This window comes from Vipera ursinii, assembly GCF_947247035.1.
Source record: "Vipera ursinii genome assembly, chromosome: 2".
Lineage (NCBI taxonomy): Eukaryota > Metazoa > Chordata > Lepidosauria > Squamata > Viperidae > Vipera > Vipera ursinii.
The window spans coordinates 61849157-61876541 of record NC_139513.1 but is presented as its reverse complement, the minus strand read 5'-3'; the positions used below and the strand labels follow the sequence as shown (position 1 = coordinate 61876541).

Genomic DNA, 27385 nt, shown 5'->3' with positions numbered 1-27385 from the left:
CAAGCTAGTTGGAGCCTTAAGAGACTACACATATCTGCATTTTCTTGTCTTTTTTTAAAAAAATGTGCAGCTTCCGTTACATGCATGACAGGTGCATGGCATAAAAATATGCAAAGAATAAATGTTCCAAAAATATATTCTAGAAAAGATACACTATACTCTATCCATGTAACAAGGTGATGATATTTCAGGCCAAACCTAACCTCAAAATCATGACCACAAGAAATAAAAAGCAATCATGAATCACTGCAATGCCAATTCATATTACAGTATGAATGGAAACCCAATAATTACAAGAGATGGGGGAGTAAGGGGGGAGTTAAATGATGTAAAATAACGTAAACCCATCCACAAATTATATAGTAGCTCAAGTCAGTAAAGTAAAACAAAAAACACAATCATAGTGGAATGGTAAGGGATAACATGAAGAAATGTTCTTCAGCTTTCAAAAAGCAAAAATGTTATGTCATCCTTACAAATCTCTATATGTATGTTGTAGTGACTGTCTTTCCCATTATGTATTTAATATACTGATATTTATGCAATTGAATTTTGGGGCTGCTTTGTTAAATGTATCAAATGATAACAAGAAGATAACTTTGTGCAGGCTACCATCTCTTTGGAGCCAAAGGATGAGCATCTGACCCTGTCTTTATGGTTATGTTAAACCATGGCTCGTTTTAACCATAAATTATTGAATACAGTATATACTGAAATTATAGTTCAATTGTTAAGTTCGTGCAAGATGATTAAACAAAACCAAATTGCAAATTTTAAGATTATGCAATCTAATCTTAAATCCTGTAATCCTTACTGGATTACATGATTATCCCAATGTGACTGGGATAATCTGACACAGATTCTAAAGTTATTAGGCAATACACACAATACATAAAGGAAGCAATAGGTTGGAGAAAACTTAATCAAGACTAAATATGATTGATCTGATTTGCTAGGTATTCGTAATTAATATCATCAAACTAAGTATTACAAAAAGGCCAGTACTGAGAATGGACTGGTCAGTATGAAAAAACTTTTCCAAAGGTAAAAATGTTCATAATTTTGGAACAAACATTACTAAATTGCAAGTCAAGGTTGAATTTTCCCCAGTATATTAGTATTGATGTGAAGCTGTGATTATTCATGCAGAATCTGAAAATCAGGCGGTTCTTCTTACAGATTTTTATGACATGCATACTCAAAGACTAGAAAAGGGTCTGGTCTGGAGAGTTGGGAAGCTTGAATATTTTTTTGCTTGGCATCAGTCCCATCTCTATTAATGTGCAATCTGAGACCAATCACTGAGTCATGTCCAGTGACCATCACTGCAGATACCCATTAGACTACATAATTGGCTCTTAATTTCTTCTTCCTGAAAAAGTGTTCTAGAGATAGTTGCTGTCCAGGTTAAAAATGGAGTTCTTTCTTAGTGTCTAATCGTTATGACCTCAGTGGAACATATCAAGGCTATAATTAACAATAGAATCCAGACCATCTGTAGGGAAGTAGATACTCTGCATTTGTAAACTGCTATTATTCAAAATGTTGACTAAAGTATTAGGAACAGACTTTAGGGCCTATCTCTGTTCACTTTTATCTTCACAATAAAAGCATAAAGTTTTTCAAAGTGATTTCCTCCCCCTATTCATATGCTCTTCCTTGAGGAGATGCTACATGATAAGATAATACTACTCTTTCCTCCCCACAAAAAAGTAATAACTGTTTACCCCCACTTTCCCATATGCTATTTCATCTAAACATTTGGGCACCCTAATTCTGCAAATGTTTTTTACTACCAAATGTAATCTTCAAGAGTTGAAAGCGGAAATTTCAGAACAGCCATATTTTGTTACCTGTATTCATGAGCAAGAAAGAAAAGTTTATCGCTCTGTGTTTTAAATAGAACTACTCAATGGCTGAAAAATTCCGCATTTTATAAATTAGTTTCTAATGCATACTATATTGCATTAGAAAATGTTAACGGTGGACTTTTGTGAGTGATGTATATGCAGCCAATTTAAATTACAGTCTCTCTTTTCCTCTGGAATATAAACTAGTAAAATACATTAAATTTCATCTCACATTCTGTCTGAATATAAAACCAGTTGTCTGAAAAGGCATTTCCCACTACTTTCTTTGTCTTCAAATTCCCAGTCTAAAAAGCATACTAACTTTTGGATGTGGTACAGCTCCTGCATTGTGATGCACAGCAAGCTGCGTTCAACTGCTGTATATTCATTTGCAGAATTCAGTGGTTGACAGCAAACGAGGGTAGAGTACTCTAACAGGCTATTAAAAAGCAGCTCCAATGAATAGGCTCAAAAGTATAGTACATCTCTTCTAAAAGAATGGTTGCCTTAGCAATCAGTTATGCAGAGGCAAAGCTTCACTGGCCTACACTGGTAGAGAGAGAATATTCTATGAGTTAAAGACAGCATAAGCTTGAAGATGTCTCTCCTTCAATTCATAATGAAAGATAATTGAAAATGACAAAGATAGGAAAAAAACCTCTTAATAATTTTTTTACGTGAAATGAATAATAAAATTTGATTAACCTTGTCCAGTTATTTTAAACTTTTTGCATATGCCGTACTCAGTATGTTATAATGGAATTTTCATGGAAATTCTGGGGAAGAAAAGATGAACTGAGGAAATGACTGTGGTGGAATAAAGAGCTGGTGAATAGACCAGTTGTTTGTAATTTCTCTCCAGACAAGGAGAGGAATTGAGATTGCCCACAAGTGCTCCAGACTGTTGTTCCTGCAAGACATTGATCTCTGGCAGGTTTAAAACTCTGGGAGATGAAGGAATAACTTTCATTTTGCTCAAATCACAGTTGGCACCTTCAAAAAGGATAATGAGTTTTCAAAGTTCCTTCCCAAATCACTTTTGTAAATTGGTTAATTATTTCTCAGCCAATTAGAAGCTTTGGATCAATACATTTTACAAGCACCAGTGAGTTTCCTTTAATCTTAGTGAAATCAAATTTAAATGCAAGTTTAAGGATTTAATTTTTTTAAAAAATAAACAGTAAAAGGCAGATTAGTGCTTTGATTTTGGAAATTTACAAATTTACAAACAACTAGAATGGATTAGAAATAAGATTTTGTAATTAATATTAAGCATCTTTCCCATGGAAAAAAGTTTTTGACTTTTTTAAAGAAAACACAGCATGATAAGACTTTAAAAATTGGACACTAGAGGAAACTAGAGATGAAAGGAGTACAACAGTCAGACTTGACTTGCAACAATGAAGCAGAATATTGTAACATTGGACAACTTGAAGGATATTTTTTTAAATGGACTCAGAATTTAATTTTAAAGTATCTATCTCTATAGATAGACTGTGTATAAAAGATGTTATAAAAGAAGAATATGTTATCCTGTGATAAGATGAGTGGACAACAAATTTAATAAAAAATAAAAAATAAAGGAAAATGTTTTTCCTGATGAGAGATTGATCTGAAAAATGGATTTAAAAATGACAGAATGCGAGAATGGTATGAAAAAGATGCTATACTAAGCTGGTTGATGTCTTACAGGGAAACCAAGATATGGATAACTTTCCTACATTGGATTTACAAAATATATTTGCTAAATCTTTGAAAAATGTTGTGAGAAGGGACAAATAATTTTTTTAAAAAAATCTAGTGCTAGGACAACTGAAAGAACTAAAAATTAATATTGTTAAAAATAAAAGGGAGAAATATAAAGTTGGATTCTTTCATCAAAATTAAAATAAACATATTATCTGTGGTAGCCCTTACATGGACTTTTGCTGATTAGGACTGAACAATAAAGCTTTAAGGATTTGTTTATAGATAAGAGATGCAATATGGGAAGAACATAGTAAGTTATCAGAATTATTTATACTTGTGATGAAGGGAGAAGCTATTTCTTTATATATACTTCTTTTCTTTTTCTTTATTGTATTCTTATTTTTCCTTTTCTATTTTTTATTTTCACTCTTTTCTTTTTTAGTTTGTATTCATTTTATCTTTTGAATTGTAATTTTAATAAAATTACTATTACTATTAAAATTACTAATTTTATGCAAGCTTGGGGGCCAAGCTTGGGGGCCCAGCTTGGGGGGAGGGGAACTGGGCCACGTGAGCAGCAGGCTGGCGCACATACATGCACGCACAGCTCCATTCATGCGAGAGAAGACAAGTCTTTGGGGCACGATCTCAGCTACTTCCGTCTTCTCCGTGCCAAAAGCTTTTGCAAAGGGATGTAAGGCCTGAAGCTGAGTGATATCGCTCCCCTTGAAGCCTTTCGGCCATTTGCAAATGATTTTGGCACAGAGAAGCCTTTGGGGGTGCGATCTCATGCTTTTTCAGACTCATCGAAGCTCCCCAACACTTCAAAAATGGATTGGGTGTCCTGTGCATGTGAGTCAGCGAAACTGAGCAGGGCGATCTCATCCCACTCAGCCTCTGCTCTCATAGCTCTGCTTTTGGAACATCAGGGGCAGCCGGCTTGTCAGTCTGGCTTGGTGGGGGAGGAGAGGGTAAACTGGGCTGCTTGCGTGGCAGACCGGTACATGATCCCGCAGCTACACTCACACAAGAGGGAAGCCTTTGGAGTGTCACAGGAGAAGCAGAGTACCTGTTGGATTCATGAGCAATAACGATTGGGGACCTGGTTAGATCCAACTGGTAATGTCTACCAGTTGGAGAGAACCCAAAGTCGAGATTTTAGTTACCACTGCTTTGTTCCATGTGGACTGAAAATCATCTCTCATAGTTAATAGGTCAAGGCCAAAGGGAAAAAGGATAGTTTGAGCCAATAGTTGAGTATAGCCACTCACACTCTACTCTCTACTTTATGAGGCCTGTCTCCAATCTCAGAGTGAATTAGAGAGACATTTGGAAATTTGGATTGAACAAGTTCTAATGGAGCAAAATTGGAGAAGAGACCCATTTGGGCACCATAAAGTAGTCTAGTGCATGATGATCTTGGGTAGTATGCTGTACCCTATTGCATTCCACTCACTTTAATTTCTCACAGGCTCTAATATGTAGGTTGAGGGGGAAGCAGAAGAGAGAATAATGGTACCCATGCTCACCTACAGTTCTTTCAATTTTTTAAATTAATGCATAAGCAGATCTGGATTAATTATGATTATTCTGCTGGAGTGCTACCTCAAATTTTATCACCTCCACCCACTGAACTATCCAATTAAGCCTCTCTTAATATCTAGGGGTTCAAAATATAATACAGAAGACTGTGACTTTCAATGTAAGAGGAATAAATGATAAAAAGTATACATACTGTAATGAATGAGTTGAAAGAAATAAAAATAGATACGCATTTGCAAAATTAGGAGTAAGGATGCAAAAGATCTGAATGAAGGTGGTCTTATTTTGAGAGTAGAGTCATCAGGAAGTGAAATGTAGAGTTAATTATGAACGGAAGAACTAAAATATCCCAAAGTATGAACTGGTATAATCCAGGTTATTGTATATGAATATGAAAATAGAAATTGGTAGAGTGCTGGTAATTGCATGTCATGCTCCAGTGATAATGGAAGAACCAGAGATAAGTCTGTGAAAAGATTCACAGCACTCTGAATGTGATTTGGAGCAATTATTCTGTTATGTGGCATAAATGGTTGGTTGAAAACATAACAAGAGAGTAAAGAAAACACAATTGGCTTGCTAGAGACATGGAAAGAATAAGAATCTAAATTGCTTAGAGCAGAATTCTCCAACCTTTCTGGTTTTGTGGACCAGCAAGGGGATGGTTTCGTGTGAGGGGCAGGCAAGCCCGTGTGTGCATGCAGTTCCATTTGTGTGAGGTAACAGACACATGTGCCCATTGCTCATGCAAATGGAGCATGTGAGCACATGCTTTCCCACTGCTCATGCAAGTGAGGATGTGCATGCATGCACACTAGCCCAATATTTCCGCAGCCTGGTTCTGAACGTCTCAAAGCCTAGAAGTGGACCACAGCCCAGGGATTGGGCACCCCTGGCTTAGAGAGTATCTGATTAGAAAAATTGCAAATACATGGTTTAAGCACATAGACATGCCATCCATAGAACAAAGGAATGAATATAAATCTAACAGCAAAATTTAGGGTTGAAAATTTGCACTGATGTGGATACAGGAGCTTCCTCTTTTATGTGATATCCGTTAATCACAAATATAAATTCACCTTTGTAGACAAAAGATCCAATGCAAGTTTTCCCAATTTCAATTCTGTTCTCTTTACTACAAAGAAATATGGCTTGATTTTCACTAGACTACAGATGGATAAAGCAATATTCAAAATCACTGTAACAATACTGAATTAGATTAGAGCTTAAAAATTATGCAGGAAATGTTGTTTTACCATCTGGAAACATTCACCATTTTTAAAATTGATAGTTTTCTTTTTCTAATATGTATTTACCATTCACGCATACACTGTACCTCATTAACAACACAAAAGTTAATTGTACATGTAATTTTCACCTTACAACTACTGTACTATTGGGGCCAGAATTTCTCTTGCTGTGCAAGGCAATTGTTAAGTGAGTCACACCCAATTTTATGTGGTTTTTAAGCAAATAACTGCAACTATTAAGTGAATCATCCTGTTATTAGGCAAATCTGGCTTCTCCCATTGTCTTTGCTTGCTAGAAGTCAGCTGGAAAGTTGCAAAAGATGATTATGTGATCCTAGGATATGCATCCTTTATAAACACCTACCAGTTGCCAAGCACCAAAATTTTGATCATGTGACCATGAGATGGTTATAAGTGTAAGGACTGATAATAAGTTATTTTTTGTAGTGCCACTGAAACTTCAAATATTGACTAAATGAAAATTGTAAGTTGAGGACAACCTGTAGTTATGTAATCATTAACTTCAAAAAATGCAGCATGAATGTTTGGAGCAATGTTAGCATTTCAAAAGACTGCTGATTCATTTCCTGTTTTTTCAAACCTTTCATACAGATAGATAAAAAACCTTTATTATGCCAAAATAGTCTGACTATTAAGAAGATAGTTGGGATAGACTGTATAACCTGTGCTGCAACGGAACACTGTCAGAGTAAATTTCGAAAAAGACTAAATGAAAAGTATATCTTAGATCAGGCATATCAAACTGCCGGTCCTTGGGCCAGATGCGTCACGCCGAAACTGCGCCCACTCCATTGCCGGCAATGGGGAAAAAGTCCCAATACGTCACGTGACGTCGCGAGTTTGACATTCCTCTCTTAAATGAAGAAAGGCCATTGGACAAAAAGAAGTTATTTAAGGGGTCAATGGATGATGGGATTTTATTGACAATGACTGCACACAGTGTCTTCTAACACTGTCAAACACAAACTTTCTCCTCCACTCCTTTAGTTACAGAAAATGAAGTCCACGAGATTATTTATATCTCAATGACAAACCACTTCAATAGATTCTATTGAAAAACACCGTGTTCCAATTGATTTCTGCAGCATGTTTTGCAATAATGTGAACCATTTTAAACATACTGCCTGCTAATATGTTTGATTTAATGAAACACAGCTTCAGCAGAACATTCTTCAAATAGAATTTTATTAAATTATTATTTTGATTTTTATTTTTTAAAAAAAGCACAGGCTATATTTAAGGTCATCTGAGAAGCATCTTCTTTTCTAAGTTGAATTTCCCACTACAGTGGAGGAATTATTTGTAATAACAGTCTGTAGATGATTTGTGGGGAGATTCCTTTCTCGTATGGCAATTTACTACAGTACATTTCAACCATTTCTTAGGATTACTATGGGTAATACTGCAGTGTCTTAAATTACAGGGGTCTCCAACCTTGGCCACTTTATGACTTGTGGACTTCAACTCCCAGAAATCCTCAGCCAGCATGTCCACAAGTCATAAAGTGACCAAGGTTGGGGACCTCTGGCCTAAAAAACATGGAAAGCTGCCTTACCATAATTTTTCAGATTCATAACACTCCACTCACCTTTTCATTAGTGTCCATAGTAGCTTATATCCTGTTCTACAAAATGACTCTCCATAACACATTGAGAGAAAGGACTGTAAGTTTGGCTTTATTTGTGCTGATGACAGTGAAATTTATTGTCAATATTATATTGAACTTGTATGACGTTCATGATTATTGAAATTAATTCTACTACTCCATCTTTTTTTAAAAAAATATTTGATATATTTTACCTGCGTGGATCAGTTGAAAGGCTTTTTCTTGTTTCCAAGGAAGTCCTGAGATAGTTGTAAAAAAATACAAGAATATTAAATGTATAGTATTAGATAAACTTATTTATTTTTTTATACAAATTATCCATCAAATCATCTATATATTGTAATATATATTTTAAAATATTAAAATTCATTTTTAAATAAAAGTTTTAACTGTCATATACAAAAGGTCACAAAAAGTATTATTGTTTAACATCATTTTTATAAATATTTGAAATCTGAAGTATTTATAATTAATGACTCTCTATTATCATTCTACAGTGAGATACATATACCCGCATTATTGTTACATTTTATATACGTAGTTTGATTGATAGCTATCATATTTCTCTGTTTACATGTTGTTCCCCAAATCTTCAAATGGATGTAATTTCAGCAGAACCAATTAGCATGTCCTAATATAAAGTGAGTGAGCGCCTGTTACTCGTCCCAGCTTCTGCCAACCTTGCAGTTCAAAAGCACGTAAAAATGCAAGTAGAAAAATAGGAACCAGTATGGTGGGAAGGTAACAGCGTTCCGTGTGCCTTTGGCATCTAGTCATGCCAGCCACATGACCACGGAGACCTCCTTGGACAAGCGCTGGCTCTTCGGCTTTGAAACGGAGATGAGCACCGGCCCCTAGAGTCGGAAACGACTAGCACGCATGTGCGGGGGAACCTTTACCTTTACCTTTAATATAAAGATCTATACTCATTAAAGCAATACTGTATAAACAGTTTAAAAGCAGAAAAGAGAAAGTAAACTATACATAATTAGAACTTCATATTATGCCTTTACTATAATACTAAATCTGAAGATTTTTATTATATTCTATAATTTCACATGTGCAAACTCTAATCATATTGTAATTAATTTCCGAGAAGAAGCCTTAAGCATTTTAGAATTGTTCTTTTTATTAATACATTGCTAAAATATTGCATTAACTTATATCTATCTCCTTTTCTCTCTTGACATTTCTATTAAATGGTTAAAAATGCAATTATATTTCCTTTCACCATAGGAACAGATGGATCTTTATAGATCAGCTGCTTTAAAGCCTGGTATTTCATTTTACTTTAGAAGGGGAAATCTGTTTTGCATGGTTCAGTTGAAAGACTGGACCTGAACTAGGAACACATAATTTAGCTAACTCTCTGGTAAGATGATCAAAACATTGTGATTACGCAGACAGCTGTCAAACACTCTCATGCAGATGCATATATAAATACACCACAGTTTACAGTTTAAATGCACCTACACACATAAAACATGTTCACACATTTTTAAGTTGTTTTCATAAATAGTTTAAATTAGGATAAATATTCCTACCATCTCATCCGAAAACTAGTGAACAGTTGTATTTTGTGAGAATGAAATCATTTTTCCTTAGTTGTTCCTGCTACACTCTTTTCAAATTCAAAGATGTTCCCAGAACTGATTGTCCAATGATACCACTCTAGCCCTCTAATCAGTACAGTACAGTGAAGGTAAATTCTGCATTTACATCTACATCTAAATTTTAATTCCAACGGCATTAAAACAGTATAAAAGTAATCTGATTCAAATAATATTTGATCAAATGCACAAATGAACAGATTTATGTCTTTTGCCTTTTTCAACACTCTAAATAATGTGTATCCTCCCTTTTTTATCCCTTACAACTCCAGTTCTGTAAATGTAGACTGGGCTGTAACATATTGGATGGTGATCCACTTTAATGGTTAAGGATGGACTTAAATCTCAGTCTTCAGTCTATCTCTATTATAGACAAGTAAAATAATGAAACAAGAAAACCTGTTTTTTAAAAAAGGAAAATCTACCTTCCTATGCCTTTCAACTCAACGGAAACCCAAAAATTTCTGATCTGTCAATAGACCTCTGAGTTTCTTTGGGGACAACAACTGTATAACATGGTCTACACAGTTTAGTTTGTAATACCACTTAATTTTTTTTCTGAAGTTCTAAAAAAACCAAAGGCCAGAGTAGCAATACAGAGACAAGAGATAAAAGATGAAACTTGCCTTCTCATTCACCTTAATATTTTGAATCACTGGAAAGTGAAAATGAAAGCTGTTTCTTATTCTGGAGAAACAATTGCAACATGCAAATTATTATTACTACCAGACCTTCACTTACAACAGGGGTGTCAAACTCAATTTCATTGAGGGCCGCATCAGCATTGTGGTTGCCCTCAGGGGGCCGGGTGGGTGTGGCCTGGGTGGGTGTGGCTAGAGTGCATATGGCCTACTGGGTGAGCGTGGCCAGCTCTACATCATTCGCATCAAGGGTGCCTATGGGGGCCTGGGCAGGAGTGGGACAGATCTGAGGGTCTCTGGCAGAAGGAGGGTCTCTGGGCCAGGGCCAAGTCAGTGGAGACCGTTCCCTCACTGTTTCCAGGATGGCTTTGCGGGCCACATGAAACCACTTTGCAGGCCGGATCCGGCCCCCGGGCCTTGTGTTTGACATGTCTGACTTACTATAATGGAGCCTGCCCATTCATGGTCGTAAGTCCTGACAGGCACAAAGTGGGTCACCCACATGACAGATCCGATTTTATGAACTCTTCTTGTAATGGTCGCTAAGTGAATGACCACAGTCATTAAGTCAATCCATGGTCATTAAGTGAACACTTTGGTTCTTAAGCAAACGCCATTGTTTGCTATGGGCTATTTTTGCCAAACAAACAAACAAACACTGGTTTTCAGCAAAAATTTATAAATTGTAGTTACATGACTGCTGAATCTTGCAAGTAGCTATAAATGCGAGCCAGTTGCTGACTGCCAGAATGTGCTCATGTGTTGGGGAGGACATGGTCATCAGTACCTGTTGGCAGTCTGTTGTAATTTTTAATGGTCACTAGGTAACCAGTCATAAGTCGAAGTTTACCTGTAGGGTTTTTACTAGTTGTCTCTTTGGCTAGGACAACCATCTTATTTTTCTGTTGATACATATTATTTTATATGTTTTTAATTTTGTACATTGTCTAGACTCATCAACCAGTCGGTTGCCCTTAAAATGTAAATTAGAAATAAAAAAGAAATAAATATCCAATCCAGCTGCATATGTTCTCTCATGGAACCACACAGTCTACCTCAATATGGAGAATCATCATGTGAAAGAAGCCACAATATTATAAACAATTTCCACTTAGTCTTTTAAGTTTTGGTATTCTGGCATTATAATTCCTTTACTGTTATTTTAAAATTACACCTTTTTAAAACGAGAGGAATTTAAGCTCTTTCTAAAAAGAACAGGGATGTCTACCATAAAAGTCAGTTGATACAGTATGCCTATGACAGATTGCACTGAGGTTGAGATTGAAGAAAGTCTCTAGACACAAATAAGCAGCAGATGGGAGAGGTTGTTACCGGCTTACCAAGGAAACGGATTCAGTGTCAGTCACACAAGCAGTTTTTTGGGGGAAAATAATCAAGAAACCTATTTTGATGATGGAAGACAAGTATGATTCTTGCTTCCCTGATCCTGCTTTGTAGATAAGACTTGACAATGTCCTCAGCTTAGGAAACAATTACAGGACCAGAAGCAAAAAGAAAGAAGTTTTGACTTAAAGGTGAAAGAGCCCTCCCTCAGCCAGGCTGGTACTTCAGTTGCAAACACTTAACCCCACTTCATCTCCAAAATCTTATTTCATTTCCAGACATTCAAAGTTTGAATTCTAAAAAACAATGAATGAACCAAGAGGGAACAATTTTGAACTAAATGGATAACTAAATGGAACTGGATATGTTTAGTCTTATGAAGAGAAGGACTAGGGCAGGGGTAGGCAACCTTGGCTCTTTTATGACTCGTGGACTTCAACTCCCAGAATTCCTGAGCCTGCTGGCTCAGGAATTCTGGGAGTTGAAGTCCACGAGTCATAAAAGAGCCAAGGTTGTCTACCCCTGGACTAGGGGTGACATGATAGCAGTGTTCCAATATCTAAGGGACTGCCACAAAGAAGAGGGGGATCAACCTAGTCTTCAAAGACCTGAGGGGAGGACAAAAAGTAATGGATGGAAGCTTATCAAAGCTTGTCCAATCTGGAACTAAGGAAAAATTTCCTGACAGTGAGATCAATTAATAAGTGGAGACTTTTAAAAAGAGATTGGACAACCATTTGTCTGGAATGCTATAGAGTCTCCTGCTTGAAAGAGGGTTGGACTAAAGAACTTTCAAGGTCCCTTCCAACTCTGTTATTCTGTGGGGCAATGCAGAAACAATTAAAGACTTAATCCTGATTTTGGAAACTAATTTAAAAAACCCTAACAAAACTTAAGTTTTGAGTTATTTTTCTAATTTCCAATTTGCCTAAAAGGGGACTATATTTTTAAATGCATAGGAGTACAAAGTCTGCAAAAATATTTAATTCTACTTTAGGAAAAAAGTATTCCAAAATATCTTGTAGCTAACAAAATTATCATTTTAAATGCAAGCTCAGGCACTTTTGATTCTTTTTGTTTGCTTTCACTATGATCCAGGAGAAGTTAATAATGGTGATCCAGGAAATAGATCCAGGAAACTACAGACCTATCAGCCTGACCTCAATACCTGGGAAGATTCTGGAAAAGATAATCAAACAACAAATCAGCGAACACCTTGATGCGAACAAAGTCATCACTAAAAGTCAACATGGGTTTGTCAAAAACAGATCATGCCAGACAAATCTTATTACATTCTTTGACCAAGTGACAAAACTCCAAAGCACCTGAAAGCAGGACAAGAAGCAACGGATGGAAACTAGTCAAGGAGAGAAGCAACCTAGAACTAAGGAGAAACTTCCTGACAGTTAGAACAATTAACCAGTGGAACAACCTGCCTCCAGAGGTGGTGAATGCTCCAACACTGGAGGTTTTTAAGAAGAGACTGGACAGCCATTTGCCTGAAATGGTATAAGGTTTCCTGCCTGAGCAGGGGGTTGGACTAGATGACCTCCAAGATCCCTTCCAACTTTTATTATTATTATTATTATTATTATTATTATTATTATTATTATTATTATTATTATTATTAATAATAATAATTATTATTATTATCTTGCAATTTTTTGTTAACTTGTGACATGGGAATTGAAAAGGATGAACTTAGTTTACTTGCAGATACGTCTTGCCTGCATTATAATATATAAAGCTATAAATAAAACTGTACTATGAATACTCTAGATTGCTTCTATAATATTTAAACATCTTTCCGCCAACCTCATTAAATGGCACTTCACTGTATATAATGAAGACATGCAAATTAGATATTAAATTGGACTGATTAGCTGATCACCTCGGTAGAGCCTTGACAGTGACCCTGTGCAATTTTTTTTAGTACCTCTGAGAATTAGACCACAAATATAAAACAAGCACTTTCTCTTTTAGAAGCAAAAGAAGATGAAAAGTATATGTAGGTTCTGTAAATGATTAATAATTCTTTTAATTCTGGCCTGATTTTGTTTTTGGAAGAGAGACTAAAAGGCATCCTAGGGCTTCGGTTACTCTAGTATATTATAAACCCTTCCATAAGAAGCCAATAGCAAATTATTTTTATATTTTTGCTAAGAAAATTAAGTAGATATATCCACAGTCATCATAACTTGAAATTTACTCAAAGGAGACATTATTTTGTTTATACAGTTAAAGTTTCTCTTTTAAAAACAGCTTTACTGATAGACTATTTGCCTGGAAACGAGACTACTATCAGTGTGAAGCATAACCCAGCAGCCTAAACCCTCTCCACAGAAAGTGCACTTCCACATCATGAAAGTATACTTTTGCTAAAGTGTGATATTGCCTTTATAAGTTAATGAGATAAAAAGTTACAAGACAAAGCAAGGACATCTGCTTGAAATATTACAGCAAGTAGTGTTTTAAGTCAAAACAGCTAGAATCTCAGTGGAAAATGATTTCACAAGCACATTTTAGCTAAAATTTCCCACGTCACAGAGATTTAACTATCAACAGATGTGTTTAAAGAACCAGGTCTGCCTCAAGAATATAAGCAAGACCAATTTACAACATACAAAGTAAGCTCAAAATCTATTTTGAATTCCTATTAATATTGTGGCTTTCATTATAAATGATGGCATTATAGCGTAGTTAAATTGATGCACTTTGCAATATTTTTGAGACATTTATCTACCTGATGACTCATAAATGGTAAAAATGGAAAATGATATGTATTTCATCTTTTTATATTTGGTTTTATAGTTCTACTTCAAACTTTTGAAAAATTATTGGCCAATTTAATATAAAGAAAGCCACAGACAAAAAACACAGATGTCCTATTAATCCCATACTGAAATTAAGTCTGAATCATAGCATTTTCAAGCTTCCCTCTCTATAGTCAACTATTAGTCAGAACTATTTTATCAAAAACCAAGGTTTATAAATAGCATCGTATGCTATCAATAGCATCTTCCTTTGCCTGTGTAACATAAATGCCCACTGCTGTGCTGAATCATTGACTGATTAAAGCTATTGTCCATGTGACTCAGTCAGACAAATCTGGATTTGTTTCTTCAAAGAAAGCAATGGCAAACCTCTTCATACTGTTGCCAAATTATATGGATTTGACTATAAAGTCACCAGAACTCTAGCTTGACATGAAGGAGATTTTACCTTCTAGTTGGTTCCTCACCCCAGAATAAGTGAAGACTCTAGAAAGAGTACAGAGAAAAGCAACAAAGATGATTAGGGGACTGGAGGCTAAAACAAAGACAAAAAGGACAAGTATAAAAAGTGGAAAGAGGGGGACATAACTAAGGCAGAATATCAGCAAATAGCCCGAGCCTGCAAAGATGAGGCGAGGAAAGCTAAGGCTTAAAATGAACTAAGGCTTGTGACAAAAGTCAAAAATAACAAAAAGAAAAAGAAAAAAAAATACTTCAACATGTAAAAAACAAGAAAAAGTTACGGAAACGATTGGTCCATTAGTGGGAGAAAGTGGCAAGAAGGTAACAAGCAACAGGGAGAAAGCAGAACTACTTAACTTGTTTTTTGCATCCGTCTTTACACAAATGGAAAAAACAGTCCAATCTATCAAAAACAGTAGCATTCAACTACTTTTCATAAGCCTATAAAGACAGAGAACCCACAACCTTTGTATGTAAATTATCCTACTATTAAGCAAAGCTTATTGTTATATTTTTCCTACTATTTAAATGAAAAATCTGGGTTCTGCAATTTATACTTAATATTTCTAGTTTCTGTGGCAAAGAAAATTATTTCCATTTCCCTTCTAGCATTCTCTCAGTCAATATCAGTAAAAACACTGATATGTCTTCTCTGTTTTCTTTTTTCCAGATTGAATATCCCAAGTGCCTTAAGGCTGTACCCTTAAGGCATAACTTCAAGTCCCTGTATGATCCATGCTGCTCTCATCTGGATCTATTCTAAATTGTGAATAGCTTTTTGGAAATGTGGTGCACAAAACCACGCATAACACTGTAGATGTAGTCTCAACTGCTCAGTGTAAAGGAGAATAAATGCCAGAGCTTTATTCAAATAGTTATTTTTCATCTTATAATTAAATGTAGTTAGGGCCCTCCAATTCCAAGCTCTAACTGCCATCTAATTTAGATTACTTCATTTCACAATAGAGTGGTGCAGCATTTGTTCTGGGCAAGAGTTTGCATACAGCACGGACACCCTTTCCTGAATTTCTCAGCTGCTCTTTAAAGAACTCATGTATTTTCCCAGGCTTCCACTATAGTCATGCAGACTCAGGAAAATACCCATTTTAACTAAGGAGGCTCTAAAAAGGTTGTAAAGGAATGTACCCATGTGTTGTTATTTTGTTAATGCCCTTTGATTCAAACATATATTTCCAAAGCTAATACAGCTACCATGTGGGATCAAAAAAAATAATCAGTTTTTTTAAGGAATTGTTGATAGTAAAGGTCCATGCCTACTTTAGATTCAAACATTGCACATGTCTATTCCAGAAATATTTCAGACTGACTTGTTATCTACATCCAGAGTTAGATTAGAAAAACAGAGTTCAATTCTCCCTCAGTCTAGCTAAGGGACACACAATGGATATATCTTGTTCATTTTTCAGCAAATAGGTTAACATTTGCAGGAACAATGAAGCTTCTATGGAGAAAGTGCAAGTTAAAGCTCATAGAAACTGGTAAGAGGTTTTCAACATAATTTTCAACATAATTTTTTAAAAGGACATATCTATAGTTTTGCTTTATTAGAGGAACATTTGATTTGCATTGACAATAGATCTTACAGTATAAATAACTGAACCAATAGTTGAGAGTGATTTTGTGCAAAGGGAGGATATACGTTTCCTAATATGTTGGGAATTGTGAGGAAGAAATACTTATAAGTAATAAACATGCTGAGGCTTGTGACAGACTAAATGTGTTGAGGGCTACAATAGATGCCAATATGCCAGTGCTTAAGTTTTTGGACTAAGAGTGGAATTTCAAATTCAAGTTTATCATCAGCTAAACCTGTCTCTTTGATTAACCTGCTCACCAGGGCTGTAACTGTGGGGAAAAAATTGAAGTGAGATCCCAACACAAGCTGTCTTCAGTTCCTGGAGAAAAGCCAGACTATAAATCTAACACAGGCACAAACAAATAAAATGAAGATGAGCCAAAACCACTCTGAAAAGTCTATAGTGAGGATGAGAATATTTCTGCATCCCATGAGCATTCTGTCTGTCTGGATACTATTATTTGGGCTTACCAATAATTGCCTGGGTAGAAGGATCCCTCTGATTTGAGGGGAGCACTGTCATTATATCTGTCATTCCTCCATGTTCCCATAGTGTTGCTTTAAATAAACAATATAAATACTGTTTTATTATTTTTTCCTTATTTTTCTCTGGCTAATGTATTGCCAGGGTTTGTAACAACTCTGAATAAGTAGTTTACAAAGATTCAGAACCAGACATTCTGAGCACATTAACCGAATAGAATAGAATAGAAATAGAATAGAATAGAATAGAATAGAATAGAATAGAATAGAATAGAATAGAATAGAATAGAATAGAATAGAATAGAATAGAATAGAATAGAATAGAATAGGAGTAACCTGTAACCCAGTTCAGGCTAGGCTCAGTATACACTGCTTCTAAAAATTAAACAGTTATGAAGTTGGATTTGGGTGTGATTTTGAGTAAATGTTAATTACTGGACCATTCTTCAGTTTTCTTGGCAAGATTTCAGAAGTGGTTTGTCCTTGCCTGCTTCCTAGGGTTGGGAGAAATCAACTGGCACCAATTTACCCAACAGACTTTGTGCCAAAGTTGGGACTAGAATTTGCAGTCTCCTGATTCTAGTCTGGTGCCTTAGCCACTATACCAGACTGGGTCTCTTACCAAAAATACTTAATTAAATATTTGAAGCTTCCTATTTCCTTGAAAAGCTAATTGGGGAAAAATATGAATACACAAGGAACAGTTATCATATGTCTAACTAGAGGGAGAATACCCCTTTGGAAAGGATTACAAGTTTTCTAAAAAAATAATAAGATGAGGATTAACTAATTAATTCAAAATAACATCCAACTTGCAAATTACTTTTCAAAGAAAGCTAATGCAAAGAATTGTTAATTATCAAATTTTATGCAAAGGGTTTAACAAGGGCATTAAAAAAGAGAATGCAGGATGTTATTGCTTGACAACAACACTCAATTGTACTGGTTAGCACTTTTCCTCTTCGGTGAAAATAAAACAATAAACACAATCCAGGGAAACACACTGTCTTTTTTCTTAGTGGTCTTCAAACTTGAGATACCTAGGGAACTCTTCGCAATGTGAAAATTAACTGTACAGAATCCATTATTAAATATGCTTTATGTAATACATTTTATTTAAACAAAATAAACTATGAGTATGTTGCAATAATATATTTCATACAATGTAAACAGAAAATGTCATGTTGAATCCTGGATGACTCTCTAGGGTTCCAGGAAACCCAATGCGAATAGAGTACAGACTTAGAGCAAACAGTAACTGAAATGTTTATATTTGTGGCCCCTAAAATATTTTTACAGCCTTCTGCTTGATTTTATTTTTCAGCCCACCCTACTTAGCAGGATGAGGGAGGGGACTCCTGCCTAATAAATTCTGAGAATTACAGAAGTCTGGTCATAGTTGTGTTTCATCTGAAATTATAAGAATTCCCCAATATAGGTCAAGAACCAGTTCGATGTCAAGAACCAGTCACTCTCTCTCTCTCAACGCTAGGAAGGAGGCAAGGGCAAACTACTCCTGAAATTTTGCCAAGAAAACTACAGAGATTTGTCCAGGCAGTTGTTAGGAGTCAATACTGACCTGAGGGCACACACACACAAGCATGCACACATGCATTTTACACATAGAGATTATCAAGGGAAGGAATTAAATGGATTTCTAAAATACATGAAATTTAATAGAAAAGTAAAGGATGACAGAGACACCTCTTGCTGATAACATGGATCTTTTAGAAGACTTTCATAGAAGTGAATATGGTTTTGTCTGTTTTCTATCTCAAAACCACAACAGTAAGTATATTGATGTAGCAAATGTAATTTAGAAGTAAAATTAACTGGAAAGGGTCTTGCCATCAAACATACGAAATCCAGCCACAAAAGTCCAAACATTTCAATCAGCTTGTTATGATCTTCCCAGCAGAGCTTTTAAATCTGACATAACAATAGGACTTGCAGAGGGGGGATGGGGACAGTGGAGGGCCAGGAGAATTCAGTCAGCTTAGAAATGAAATATTTTCCAGTGATTCATACCACATGGAAGTGAAATAAATTACCCTACATCACTTAAAATGTTGCAATACAGCTTGCTTACTTAGAGTATATACACTATGGAGTTATCACTCATGCAAGAAATTGTGTTGCACTTTGTAAGTGTTCTACAGCAAAATCAGTGCAATAATATTTTACAATATAATGGGAACAAGAAATAAAACTACAGAAGATGAATGAGTGGGCAGCATTATTTTGCTAAAGAGCCACACAGGTATATGAGAATACGATGGTCATAGCAAACACTCTTTTCCAACAACCCAAGAGACGGCTCTACACATGGACATCACCAGATGGTCAACACAGAAATCAGATTGACTATATGCTCTGCAGCCAAAGATGGAGAAGCTCTATACAGTCAGTAAAAACAAGACCAGGAGCTGACTGTGGCTCAGACCATGAGCTTCTCCTTGCAAAGTTTAGGCTTAAACTGAAGAAAGTAGGGAAAAGCACTAGGCCAGTCAGGTATGAATTAAATCATATCCCTGTTGAAGATACAGTAGAGGTGACAAATAGATTTAAGGAATTAGATCTGATAGACAGAGTGCCTGAAGAACTATGGACAGAGGTTCGTGACATTGTACAACAGGTAGCAACCAAAACCATCCCAAAGAAAAAGAAATGCAAGAAAGCAAAATGGCTGTCTGAGGAAGCTTTGCAAATAGCTGAGGAAAGGAGGGAAGCGAAAGGCAAGGGAGAAAAAGAAAGATACACCCAATTGAATGCAGAATTCCAGAGAATAGCTAGAAGAGATAAGAATGCCTTCTTAAATGAACAGTGCAAAGAAATAGAAGAAAACAATAGAATAGGGAGGACCAGAGATCTTTTCAAGAAAATTGGAGAAATGAAGGGAACGTTTAATGCAAAAATGGGCATGATAAAGGACCAAAATGGCAGGGACCTAACAGAGGCAGAAGAGATTAAGAAGAGGTGGCAAAATTACACAGAAGAACTATACAAGAATGAGCTTAACGTCCCTGATAATCACAATGAGGTGGTCACTGACCTCGAGCCAGACATCCTAGAATGTGAAGTGAAGTGGGCCTTAGAAAAGCTGAGCAACAACAAAGCTAGTGGAGGTGACAGTATTCCAGCTGAGCTATTCAAAATCTTAAAAGACAATGCAGTAAAAGTGCTACACTCAATTTGCCAGCAAATTTGGAAAACTCAACAGTGGCCACAGGATTGGAAAAGATCAGTTTACATTCCAATTCCTAAGAAAGGCAGTGCCAAAGAATGTTCAAACTATCGCACCATTGCACTCATTTCTCATGCTAGTAAAGTCATGCTTAAAATCCTACAAGCTAGACTTCAGCAGTATGTGGATCGAGAACTACCAGAAGTGCAGGCAGGATTTCGAAGAGGCAGAGGAACTAGAGATCAAATTGCCAACATACGCTGGATCATGGAGAAAGCTAGAGAGTTCCAGAAAAACATCTACTTCTGCTTCATTGACTATGCTAAAGCCTTTGATTGTGTGGATCATAACAAACTGTGGCAAGTTCTTAAAGAGATGGGAGTACCAGACCATCTTATTGGTCTCTTGAGAAACCTATATGCGGGTCAAGAAGCAACAGTGAGAACTGGACACGGAACCACTGATTGGTTCAAAATTGGGAAAGGAGTCCGGCAAGGCTGTATACTGTCGCCCTGCCTATTTAACTTATATGCAGAGCACATCATGAGAAAGGCAGGGCTAGATGAATCAAAAGTTGGAATTAAGATTGCCGGAAGAAATATCAACAACCTAAGATATGCAGATGATACCACTCTAATGGCAGAAAGTGAAGAAGAACTAAAGAGCCTCTTGTTGCAGGTGAAGAAGGAGAGTGCAAAACTTGGGTTGAAACTTAACATTAAGAAAACCAAGATCATGGCATCTGGCCCTCTCAATTCCTGGCAAATAGATGGGGAAGAAATGGAGGTAGTGACAGATTTTATTTTCCTGGGCTCCAAGATCACTGCAGATGGGGACTGTAGCCAAGAAATTAAAAGACGCTTGCTCCTGGGGAGGAAAGCCATGGCAAATCTAGACAGCACACTAAAAAGCAGAGACATCACCCTGTCAACAAAAGTGCGTATAGTCAAGGCTATGGTCTTTCCAGTTGCAATGTATGGTAGTGAAAGTTGGACCATAAGAAAGGCTGAGCGCCAAAGAATTGAGGCCTTTGAACTGTGGTGCTGGAGAAGACTCCTGCGAGTCCCTTGGACTGCAAGGCGATCAAACCGGTCAGTCCTAGAGGAGATCAATCCTGACTGCTCTTTAGAAGGCCAGATCCTGAAGCTAAAACTCAAGTACTTTGGCCACCTAATGAGAAGGAAGGACTCCCTGGAGAAGAGCCTAATGCTGGGGAAGATCGAGGGCAATAGAAGAAGGGGACGACAGAGAATGAGGTGGCTGGATGGAGTCACTGAAGCAGTAGGCGTGAACTTAAATGGACTCCAGAAGATGGTAGAGGACAGGAAGGCCTGGAGGAATGTTGTCCATAGGGTCGCGATGGGTCGGACACGACTTCGCAGCTAACAACAACAACAATGATACTGCCTTGAATGTACTTAATTCAAGTGATAAGTTTATAAAATATTTGTTATACCTGTTGAAAAGTTTTCCTTAGAAGAGGAAAAATGAGGGGAGAATGTTCTGAAGTTTGTAGGATTTCCCTTCCACTGGGGACATCAATGGGATGGCATATTACTAGTACCAGGAAAAAAGTGAAGGAGCGATTTCCATTGATACATTTTCACACAGCAATATCTGTAACATTTCTAGTGGCAAGAAGGTGATGAGCAGCAGGGAGAATAGTTTAACCCATTTTTTGTATCTGTCTTTACATAAAAGAAAAAAAAACAGTCCAGCATATTAAAAAAATGCTGTAAAATGCAGATTAGGAATGCAAATCAACACCTATCCACTCTAAACGAATTCAAATCACCAGGATCAGATGGATTACATCCCCAAGGTTCTGAAGGAACTGGCAGACATGCACTCAGAACCACTGAACCATCTCTTCCAAAGATCCTAGGACACTGGGAAACTACTAGATGACTTGGGAAGGGCTCATATAGTTCTCATCTTCAAAACAAGAAAAAAAATGGATCCAGGAAACTATAGAGCTATGAACCTGATGTTAGTACCTGGGAAAATTTTGGAAAAGATAATCAAGCAACGAATCTGCAAAAACCTAGAGGCAAAGAGACATAACCAGAAGCCAACATGGGTTTGTCAAAAACAGATCATGCCAGACAAATCAAATCCTACTGCATTTTTTGACAATGTGACAAAATTAGTGGCCCAGTGGAATGCTATGGATTGAATTTCCTTGGACTTCAGTAAGGCATTTGATAAAGTAGACCACAACCTACTACTCGATAAGATAGAAAAATGTGGGTTAGACAGTATCACCACCAGATGGATTTGTAACTGGCTGACCAACCGCACTCAGCATGTAATCCTTAATGGAACTGCATCTACATGGAATAAGTATGCAATGGGGAACCCCAAGGCTCTGTCTTAGGCCCAGTACTGTTCAATATCTCCATCAATGATTTAAATGAGGCGATAGAAGAGGAACTCATCAAATTTCCAGATGACACCAAACTTGCAAGAATAGTCAACACTCCAGACGATAGGTTCAAGATACAGAAGGATCTTGACAGACTTGAACACTAGGCCCTCTCTAACAAAATGAAATTCAACAGTGAGAAAAGTAAGGTTCTATATTTAGGCAAGAAAAATAAAATGCACAGTTGTAGAATAGGTAGTACATGGTTCAATAGTAGATCTTGCGAGAGGGATCTTGGAATCCTAGTGGACAATCACTTAAATATGAGCCAGCAGTGTGCTGCAGCTGCCAAAAAAGCCAATACAGTTCTAGGCTCAATTACAAGAGAGACAGAATCAAGATCATGTCAGAGTTAGTACCATTTTATAATGCCTCAGTAAGACCACACTTGGAATAATGTATCCAGTTTTGGTCACCATGATACAAAAAAAGATGTCGAGACTCTAGAAAGAGGGCAGAGAAGAGCAACAAAGATGATTTGGGGGACTGGAGACTAAAACATACGAAGAACAGTTACAGAAATTGAGTATGTCTAGTTTAAAGGGGAAAAAAGGACCAGGGGTGACATGATAGCAATGTTCTAATAGCTAAAAGGCTGGCACAAAGAAGATGGGGGGGCAACCTATTCTCCAAAAGACCTGAACAAGGTGCAATGGATGGAAACTAAACAAAGAGAGAACAAACCTAACTCTAAAGATAATTTTTTTTGACAAAGAGAAAAATTAATCAGTGGAATGATTTCCCTCCGGATGTTGTGGGTGCTCTATCACTGGAGGTTTTAAAGAAGAGATTGGACAACCATTTGTCTGAAATGATGTAGGGCAAGGGTCCCCAGCCTCTGGGCCATGGCCCACTACTGGCCCTTGAGCCTTTTGGAACCGGGTTGCGGAACGTGTGGGCGAATGTATGCATGCATGCATGCCCGCTTGTGCATGCAGCAGGCGAGCGTGTGTGCTCATACTCTATTTGTTCGAGCGGTAGGTGTGCATACCCATTCCTCACGTAAATGGAGATGCATGTGTGTGCTTGCCTGCCACTTGCACAGAACCATCCCTTCTCCCCCCTCGCTGGTTGGCAAAGCCGAAAAGCTTGGGGAACTCTGGTGTAGGGTTTCCTGCCTGAGCAGGGGGGGTTGACTAAAAGACCTCCAAGGTCTCTTCCAAGTCTGTTATTCTATTATTCTGATAGAACATAAGCAAGCATGGAAGCAATCATGCAAGCAAGCATCTAGAATATAGTCAAGTGATGTATCATAAAAAATAATAGAATTTGCACAGGCTGTTAAATAAAAGTATCCAAGTAGCAGCAAACAGAGCCTGCGTATAAACGGTGTTCATGATTCATATATTGAGAATAGTATTTATGTAGTTTGCCATGAATTTCCTCTATAAATATTCTTTGAAATATGCTTAGTCTAAATATTATAAAAAGTATGAAATGTATAAACAATATAGAATGGAAGACAAGAATAAAACTAATAGGTTAAGATGGTGCTTTGAACGCATAAGTACTTGTATAGGGAAATAGCCTTAATACATACTTAAAAGAAACACTTTTTAGTATTTTTCTGTGCTAAGTAATTTACATAACTGTTCCCTTGTAATTCCAAAAGAAAGCAAGCCAGTGGAAATCACTACGTGAATAATCTTTGCCACCATATGGAATGGAAATAAACATTTGCTTGTCCTGTTTTATCTCTTCTGTTTATTCCTGACAGTATAAAAATAGAAGAACCCATGATGTGATTAAAGCAAGTCTGTGGGGTCTTTGTTTTGTATGTCAGAAGTAGAGTATTAGTACTTAATGTTTTGTGGTCCATTGCAGCTCATGTAGTTTGAGAGAGGCAGTTTCAAGTCATCCCCCCCCCCCCGCAGCTCCTTTGCTTTCACAATAAAAATCAATAGTGTTTTAGGTCTCTGTGTGTGTTCCTTCCATTTTTTAAATATCCACCTGTATTAGAAATTGCTTTTGAGGCTCTACTGTATTGCAAAAATATACACATACACAGACATTGTTAGGCACGGCACTGAAATCCAATGTTGAAATCCTCCCATTTCCCCTGACAGTAAAAGCAGTTTGGATTTTTGCATCCTAGTTTATACAACAAAAGTCTTTGAGCTATCTGTAGAAAACATATATTTAATTTTGTCTCAGGCAACCCTTCCTCAATCTTTTTACCCTACAGGATCCCTTGAAATATTTTTCAGTCTCAGGAAAGCCATGCGTAAAAATTGCAAAAAAATATTAAAATTCTACTAATTTTGTTCTCTTTGTTGCTTTAAACATTTACTTTGCATAATCCACTCATCAATCTAGCTAAAAACACAATTGAGATAATAATCTGAAACTTTCTTTGTATAAAACCATTATTAAACTTAAATACCAACATAAGCAGTAAAAAAGTCTGCAGCTCTCAGGTCTGCCTAGGACAATAAGATCAAAGCTCCAAAAATTCAACTACAAAAAGCAAAGAGTTTTGGAAGATCAAATCTGATAACCCCAAATCTATTTTATTATTTTTATAACCAATGGGACTACTAGACTGTGCCTTCTGAAGTTGGCAAAGCAGGAAAAAAGTTGCTTGGGAACGCTTAGGAAAGGATGTTTTCTAAACAAAGAATAATGGAATCATTTAGCCAACATGGGGATAGGACTGCAAGCAGCCTATTACAAAGACTAAAGATTTAAACTTGGGATACCTTTGTCTCAAGCATCATATAAACACAAACACATACAGACACACACTTCAGATTTCTTAAGTCTGACAGCTTCTACTGCAATAAAGTTCCACATTCACTCAGGTCAACTCCCTGAATTCCAAAGAAAGAATTAGTGCAGGCACCTCGGACACCCTGTAATTAGAATGCTTCCTTTGATTTTTAATCACATTGTTCTTTGTGTTTTAAACCAAATAAAAACAATTAGGATAAATAAGAATTACATTCTTTTTCATTGTTGGACATGTTGGGACATGTTCATTAAAACACCTAACACCTAAGCAATCTCAATCACAAAATTCTGATTAAGCAACTGATACAGCTCTGCTGTATCAGAGCTCCCCCTAGCATTCATATGTTGGTACTATATCACTTTACAATGAAACACCGTCAAAATTAGTTGCTTCCGATCATTAGCCTATTCATAGCCCTTTCATATCCAACAGCAGAAACATCAGTTTACATCATTATGTTCCACATATGGTTGCCTTTTTCCAATTTTGATACAGTTGAGCAGCACTACTGTTTGTTAAAAAGCAGAAAAAAGTTAAATTTTATTGTAACTTATATTATTGATAAAGTTTTAAGAAACGTTGAATTAGACACAGTTGCCACAAAGAAGAGGAAGTCAAGCTATTCTCCAAAGCACCTGAAGGCAGGACAAGAAGCAATGGATGGAAACTAACCAAGCAGAGAAGCAACCTAGAACTAATGTTCTGACAGTAAGAACAATTAATCAGTGGAACAACCTGCCTCCAGAAGCTGTGAATGCTCCAACATTGGAAGTTTTTAAGAAGAGACTGGACAGTCATTTGTCTGAAATGGTATAGAGTTTCCTGCCTGAGCAGGGGGTTGGACTAGATGACCTCCAAGGTACCTTCCATCATCATTATCATCATCATCATCATCATCATCATCATCATCATCATCATCATCTAACTTTTATTCATTAAACATGAAACTCAGTCAACTGAACACTCAAATTGACTGGCACTAATGGTTATTATTAGGGACGCGGTGGCTCAGTGGGTTAGGACGCTGAGCTTGTCGATCAGAAGGTCGGCAGTTTGGCGGGTCAAATCCCAAGTGCCGCATAGAAGAGTGAGCGCCTGTTACTCGTCCCAGCTTCTGCCAACCTAGCAGTTCAAAAGCACGTAAAAATACAAGTAGAAGAATAGGGACCCCTACGGTGGGAAGGTAACAGCGTTCCGTGTGCCTTTGGCATCTAGTCATGCCGGCCACATGACCACGGAGCCGTCCTCGGACAAGCACTGGCTCTTCGGCTTTGAAACGGAGATGAGCACCGGCCCCTAGAGTCGGAAACGACTAGCACGCATGTGCGGGGGAACCTTTACCTTTACTGGTTGTTGTTGTTATTATTATTATTATTATTATTATTATTATTATTATTATTATTATTATTTTGTTGTTGTTCTTATACTAAACATTGACATAAAACTGATACAAGTGGATTACCTATAACCATAATGAACCTATGACTTCCCCACCCCCTAAAAAAAAGTTATAGTGCAGTGGTGGCAAACCTTTTTCAGACTGAGTGCCCAAACTGCAACCCGAAACCCACTTATGCATCGCTGGGTGCCGGAGGCATGGCCACCGAGTGGGCAATACTCCAGCGACCCGATCCGGGCGTTGGAGGCCTGCAAAATCAGCCAGTGGGGGGAGAGCAAAATCACTCTGCAGCCCTAGATCTGGGCAGCAGAAGCATTTTACAGGCCTCCGATGCCAGGATTGGGCCGCTGGAGCATTGTAAAATGATCAGGAGGGCGTGAAATCACTTTGGAGGCTTGACTGGACTCGTGCTGCAGCTGCCTCCATCATCCAGCCCGGATCTGCCCAGCTCTTGCAGCTGCTCCCTGACTCTCAGTGCAGAGAGAAAGAGAGCAAGAGCGCAGAAGCACGTGGAGAGGGGGCGGGACAGCCTGGCCCTGCCTCCCTCTTGGGTGATGGCGCGTGTGCCCACAGGGACGGCTCCGTGTGCCGCCTGTGGCACGCATGCCATAGGTTCGCCACTCCTGTTATAGTGAAACCAGAGGCAAAACCATCTTGTGAGGATACAATCATAAGGCAAGAACTATGATCGTTTTTAGCCAAATTCAAATCTTGCCAAAGGAGGAAATGCAAGGTGGTCAACATGACTTAACAGCCTTATTAATAAGCTACAACAAG

General features: G+C 37.3%; 1 protein-coding gene across 5 annotated transcripts in view; it reads right to left on the bottom strand.

Moving 5' to 3' along the window:
• IQSEC1 (IQ motif and Sec7 domain ArfGEF 1) overlaps window positions 1–27385 on the bottom strand; it is a 309585-nt gene that overhangs the window by 155979 nt on the left and 126221 nt on the right. For 3 of the 5 annotated variants that reach the window (XM_083351704.1, XM_083351706.1, XM_083351708.1), the window contains exon 3: window positions 8153–8197. The exons of the other annotated variants lie outside the window; for them this stretch is intronic. In XM_083351704.1, coding sequence (XP_083207830.1) covers window positions 8153–8197 — 45 coding nt within the window. The remainder of the gene's footprint in view (window positions 1–8152; window positions 8198–27385) is intronic. 5 annotated transcript variants of the gene reach the window in all.